This window comes from Alligator sinensis, unplaced genomic scaffold, assembly GCF_000455745.1.
Source record: "Alligator sinensis unplaced genomic scaffold, ASM45574v1 scaffold20_1, whole genome shotgun sequence".
Classification (NCBI taxonomy): Eukaryota; Metazoa; Chordata; order Crocodylia; family Alligatoridae; genus Alligator; species Alligator sinensis.
The window spans coordinates 105,585-112,187 of record NW_005843291.1 but is presented as its reverse complement, the minus strand read 5'-3'; the positions used below and the strand labels follow the sequence as shown (position 1 = coordinate 112,187).

Below are 6,603 nucleotides of genomic sequence, written 5' to 3'. Positions count from 1 at the left end.
TCTTTTATTCCTATGACTTCAGTGACAACCAATGTTCCCTCTAAGGAGCAGCTGTCTGTGAACACACTGCCTCGGTCTATGGGTGCGTCGCCTCGGTCTATGGGTGCGTCGCCTCAGTCTGGCGTGGGACACTTAACCGAAGGAGGCCTGGGGCTGGGGGCCAGGGGCTGGAGCTGGGGCCGGGGGCTGGAGCCGGAGCCTGGTGCGGGCTCACTGGCTCTGGGGAAGTGCTCTGCTCCCCAGCATCAGGGCTGGGGAGTGGAGCACTTCCCTAGAGCCGGTGGAGCCCGCGCCAGCTGCCCACACTAGCCTCCATCCCTGCCTTGTCTCACCTCAGGGAGGAGCCGCTGCCTGTCCCAGTGAGGCTCTGCCAGCTCCAGGACACTGCTCTGCCTCACTGCTCAGCCCCTGTGAAGGCTTCCTGAGGGTGACAGTAAGAAGGGAAGAGCTAAGGAAGGCAAAGGAGCAGCACTCCACATTCAAATAAGACTTTTTGCTAGCTATCTCACCTTCCAAGCAGGGAAGCAGCTTTATGAGAGGTCTGGTTAAAGAGCTTCCTGCAGATCTGTGTTTTTCATGGGGTTGCAGGTCTGCTTCCTATTTTGCAAGAAATAAGGAATGAATATTGGGTGCCCTCCTTTTGTCCTGAGCAATAGTCTCCCCTTAAGTTAATGCAGCTGAGGGGCAGTGTGTGTAGAATGGAGGAAGTTTTTCCTGTATGTTGGACTCTATATTGTCTTAACCTCATCAGTGGCAGCTGAAGCTTGCTTGAGGGTCTCTGCTTCTGCTGCTGCTTGGCCTGTTCCTCATTTTTTATTAAAAACAGACTGCAGGGTTGTCACCCTCTGACAAAAGAACAACTTTTGAAGAGCTCAGTAACTTCTTATGCCCCACAGTTGTTGGTCAAATTTTAACACTGACTTTCAGATCATGCACTACTCACTTTTGAAACTCTGGCCATTATGATCACAGCTGAATCTGCCAGATGCTGAGTGCTCTTGGAAATGTTTGGGTGCCTAAGCCAGAGTAGAACTCTGTTGACAAGCCAGCCCCACATTCATCTAAATAACCTTTGTAAAGACACTGGCAAGAATCCTGCTTTCTCTTACCACTCTTTTACTGCCTAACTGCTCAGCAGATACTGTGAGTTAAGTTGGCAGGGGGAGGAGTTGTTAATGGAAGAGGAGTGTCTTCTGACAATGATTAAAAACCAATGTCCTATATGTCTGTGGGCCACTTGTAAGTAACTTGACCCTCAGAGAGGGTGAGGAGGCAAGTGCTGTCCTGGAGAAACAGCTGGGATCAGTTTGAGGGGCAAAAATAGACTCAGGACAGATTCAGAAGGAAAGAGAGAGAGAAGCTTTAAAACTTTGCATTCAAAGTGCTCCGGTCTTTCTCAGTTTGTGCAAGAGTCAGTGATCCTTCTGGGGCAACGGGCTAAGCAGTTACGGCCTGATATCTACAAGTGTTGTAGTTTCTCCTACTGCTCTCTAAATTCAGACCCACTGCTGATCTGTTACGATCTTGGACTAGAAGCCATGGCTCCCAACCAGCAGAGGATTTTGATCAAAGGTGGAAGAGTGGTGAACGATGACTACTCACAGCTGGCTGATGTGTATGTGGAGAATGGAGTGGTGAAGGCTGTGGAACCGCACCTGCAGCCGGGGGCACCTGCTGGACTCCTCGTCATTGATGCTTCCAACAAGCTGGTTCTGCCTGGGGGGATTGATACCCACACACACATGCAGTTCCCTTTCATGGGCACAAGATCCAAAGATGACTTCTATCAGGGAACAAAGGTAAATCTCTCCAACTCTGTCTTGTCTTTCTCAGAAAGAAAACTCTCTACTCAGCTTTCTTGCTAGAGGAGAGGAGTCAATCATTCTGTCATATCCTGATCGTTTTTCCTTGTTAGAGAATCAGCACAGAAAAAGGAGAGGGATCTCCTCCATGATTTGCCACCACATCCATTTCTTTCTGCCAAAGAAAATCTATCTCGGATACAATTTCTGTTGGCCAGACGCTTTCATTCATGCACTCGTTCGCCTAGTTTTGCATTTGGATTCTGTTTGCTTCATCTTTGCAAATAAGGTACATTATGTAACCAGGGCTGATGTAACAGCTCCCCTTTAGCAATTATACGCGTGCAAAATTTTTTAGCACATTTGATTCCTTGTGTAAATCTGTCCTGATATTCTGATTGGCAACTAAAGTTCTCAGTCCATAGAGCAGATTCAACCTTAACTGCTCTCTCTGCCCAATCAGTTAATTGGTCTATTGCCACCCAACACTGTTTTCCCTGACCTAGGAGTGTGATTCTATATCTCATCACAGAGTCCTTGGACCCATCCTGTTCATCATAAGGTAAAATTGCTATATGCAAATAGAAAAAAATTGGCAAGAAAACAACTCTATCCTCCTAAAAGACAAATAAACTAAATTAAATCTATATGATATGCACGTTTTTGTTGCAGTTTTAAAAATGTAAATGATACCTAATAATTAAAATATGTCTAAGAAATGTACATGTTCTAAATGACATTGTGCTTTAACCACAAAATGATAATTAATGCCCTTTAATGCTTGTAGCCCCATCTCCTCCTTACCCCATATTGTTACTAGGGTCTTAGCTGGACATTTCCATACTTCCACAGGATTTCTTTATACTTAAAATTAACTCTGAATTTGTATTTTAATGCTTATCTTTATGGTAATTACAACTGCCTTGTAAAGTGCTTTATCCTGGAGTTACTGATATGCACTTACAATCTCAAGTCCAGTTCAAGTGCTTTTTGTACGCAATTTTTACACTGCTATTTTCTACATTAATAGAATGCTGCTGCTTATGCCTTAAGAAGTCCTTGCTAACTGTTAAAATAGATGGTTCTTAAAATTAATACAAAACTGATTTTATCCATTCCAGCACACATATTCCAGAACAGTAATATAAGTTGTGTGACAAACATCATGTTCCTATTTAGGGTAGACATAAAATAGGTGAAAATAAATGATCTGATATCTGCATGCAGTTACAAAGATGTCCAACTGAAAGTATTTTAAATGTAATCATAGGGCCTTTTGCAAAATCTGCACACTTCCAGGAGTACCTGGTAAGGTGTCTATAAACAAGTAACAATTTACTCCGATAATTTTCACACGCAGTTTTTATTTACTTTTTCTGCAAATTATTCAACGACCAACTTTTTGTGAGTTTTGGTTGTTGCTTTGGTTGGATACGTGGATCATGCATATCTGTTTCCCAACTAGATTAGTAATCCTTTAGGCTAGGAATGGACATTGCATTTGTCCCAGCAAAAGTTGTGCGTGTGTTTGTCCCAGAATAGAAAAGATCAAGGATTGGCACATACATGTATCACCCTTCTGATAAGGGTTTAGTGAGAGGTTGATGCACTGCCACGTTTCCACTACTGGTTCAATGATGCAAACTTAAGACAACCATCTAGACACAATCATCCAGGGCAAACTGCTATCACTTCCTATCCCAGGAACCTTTTTAGCATCTGTCCAGGGACAATGGATATTAAACATCTGAGCTATTACACTTTGTCTCTGGATAAAATGTTTTTCCCAGGACAAAGGCAAAGCTTTAGTAGAATTAGAATCAATTTTCTGATGTAAGTAATCATATTCATGAGCTCAATACTTTCTGTGAATATTCTCCAATACTTGCTGAAGGCTTGATAATTACCACAAACTGGTCCACCACAATATTCTTTTGAATGGATAGAATTCTAGATGAGAATAAAGAGCTCAGGAGTCTGACATGGGTTTTGTCTGTGAGAACCTGGGTAAAGCTAATTGCCAGAAAGGCACACTTAGAAGAACTGAAAAAAATAATGGTTGTCTCCAGTCAGGGCATCTCTTTTGTTTACCAAAGTAGTGTCCAAATTACATTGCTGTTGGACTTGGGTCAACTTCTGGGTGGTTCCTAGGACCAAATCACCTTTACCCACCTGTGGACAACTAAGTGACAATCTTTTCCTATTAGGTAAGGATCTGGGTATGGGGGAGTATTGTAACAAAAGGCTTGTAACACACTGATCTTAGAAGTTGCAGTGGTCCATCTTCTAGGTGAACATCACAGCTTCATAGGTGTTTTAAGGCTAGAAAGTCCACTGTGTCATCCAGTCTGGTGATGCAGGTTGTAGAACTTCAGACCATTACACCACTCTCTGGAAAAGTAACTATACTCAAGGTGAAGACATCCAAAGACAGAAAATCTTATGGTAGTTCAGTCTGATACTACATTCAACCAGATTTATCTCAAACCGGTTTCAGTCATTTTCAAGCTGGTTTATGTGCACTGAACATCTGTTCTGTTACGGGTTTAAACCAGTTTCTGATCACTTAAACTAGCTTATGTGTAATGTCTGTCCCTATCCTAAGAGTCTGTAACTTGGGGGTTAGGTTGCTCTCCTAGGATCTTTAAGAAGGGTGTGGACAGTTTGGATTCCACTGAAGAACAACAAAAATGTTTTTGAGGCCTGGAAGGTATGAGTTATAAGGAAAGGCTGATAGAACTAGGGTTATTTAGTTTGGAAAAGAGAAGACAAGGGGGGATTTAATAACAGTTTTCAAATACTGGAAGGGTGATTACAGAGAGGATAGAGATGGGTTTTTCTCTGTGGCTGCAGGGGACAGGACTAGGAGCAATGGCCTCAAGCTTCATGGAGGAAACCTAGATTCTAGATTAGGAAGAACTTTCTGACTGTAAGAGTGGTCAAGCATTGGAACAGACTACCTAGAGAAATTGTAAAACGTCCATCCTTGGAAGTTTTTCAAGAGCAGGTTAGACAGACTCTTGTTTTAGTGGCTAAATTAGATGACCTTGTGAGGTCCCTTCCAGACCTACTTTCCAATCAGCTTAAGATTCCTTTAAGGATGTTTCAGAGTACTGTTCAATATTAGCACTGTTAGATGTGCAAACATCTATACACAAATCACAAAATAAACCCAGCGATTTGAAATAGAAATCTATGGCTTTGACAGTATTCTGACCTGTTGTGGTCTTCCCAAGTTCTCTGCAACCGAAGAATTGCATGCTGTCTACATCAGTTTTAAAGTGTGGGAGCCCAAAACAGTACACAGTATTCCAAGTGAAGCCTCATCAGTGCTGACTGGAGCTGAAAAATCACTTCCCTAAAGTTTTCAAGTAACAGTCCAATTCATACTACTCAGTCTGCTGTTGGCTTTTTTGCAACAAGAGCACAATGTTGGCTCATTTCAGCCTGTGTGATTAATCTGTCCCAAGTGCAGGACTTTTCATTTGTCCTCGTTGAATTTCATCTGATTGGTTGTGAACTGCTTCTTCAGATTTTCCAGGTCATTCTGGATCCTAGCCACTAGAGCTGTGCAAAATGCCTGCATTTCGTTTGGGTTTCGGATTCAGCATTTTGGAGGGAAAGTATTTCGTTTCAATGTTTTGTAGGGCTGTCTGAAATGGCTGTGTTTTGTTTCGTTTCAGATTTGGCATTTCAGAGGGGCAGTGATTTGTTTTGGTGTTTCAAATCCCTATCCTGTTTCATTTCGGCCAAATGTTTCGGAGCCATTTCAGAATTTCGACAGCGTTTTGGCCATTGGCTTTAATGGGGAATCACAAAACTGCCTATAACTTTGTTGTTTCTTGTCTGATTCAGCTGAAACATGCAGAGGTGCTAGCCCCTCCTGAGGCCATAAAGTCTGCCAAGTTTCAAGGAGATAGGTGCAGGGGTTTCTGGGAAAGTGCACCTCAGGCTGTTGACAAGCAAAACTTGTGGGGGGGGGGGTGTGTGTGTGTGTAAGGCACAGCAGGGTGAAAACTGTGGAGATGGTAGTCCATATTCTCACCCTCACAAGTCCACTGCAACCAGTAAGCCTCAGGACTCTCAAAGATCTTACAGCTCTGGGCTGTCCCCAGCCAGGATTGTGTGGTGGCTAGAGGTTATCAGGTATCCACCCGCCTTTCACCAGCGAGGTTCACGGTCCTGGCATTTCCTACGGCTGCCATGCCACTGACAGTCCCACCCAGGCCTCCTGACCCTGGCAGGGTGCAGTTTTAGGTCATGTCCAGGATGATGTGACCTTATCATCACGTCACCATATATGGGGCCTCCTCCTCCCCATATAGCCCCAGCCCTTATACCTCCAAGTTCTTCCTGGCATGGGAGCTCAGTAGAAAGATGTTCTTCCCCTGCTGTGCTGGTGAGAAACTAAATTGCCTCCTCCAGCTCTGAGTGGGGCATTAAATGGCCTCCCTCATTAGCACTTGTCCTGCCAATACGTAGCTTCTCATGCGGGCATGAGGGAGGCCTGCCAGGTTTTAGGCAGAGTGGTGCAGGGGGTTTTGTGAAACTGCACCTCAAACTGCTGAAAGCAAAACTCATGTTGCATGTGTTAAGGGGTGTAGGTTGTAGCTGTGTTTGTCTAAGGACATAGCCCGGGCAAGGTTCTTAGGGTCAATATAATATCCTTTATTAGACCAACAGAATAGTTGGAGAAATTCTTCTTTGCAAGCTTTCAGGTTTAAAAACCCTTCATCAGGCTGAGAAAGCATCTAGTTAGAGAGAGTGTGTGTGTGTGTGTGTGTGTGTGTGTGTGTGTGTG

General features: G+C 43.6%; 1 protein-coding gene across 1 annotated transcript in view; it reads left to right on the top strand.

Moving 5' to 3' along the window:
- Nucleotides 1-1,291: 1,291 nt before the first annotated feature.
- DPYS (dihydropyrimidinase) overlaps nt 1,292-6,603 on the top strand; it is a 61,766-nt gene continuing 56,454 nt past the window's right edge. Inside the window, exon 1 of the mRNA XM_006038229.3 lies at nt 1,292-1,799. Coding sequence (XP_006038291.1) covers nt 1,539-1,799 — 261 coding nt within the window. The 5' untranslated portion in view covers nt 1,292-1,538. The remainder of the gene's footprint in view (nt 1,800-6,603) is intronic.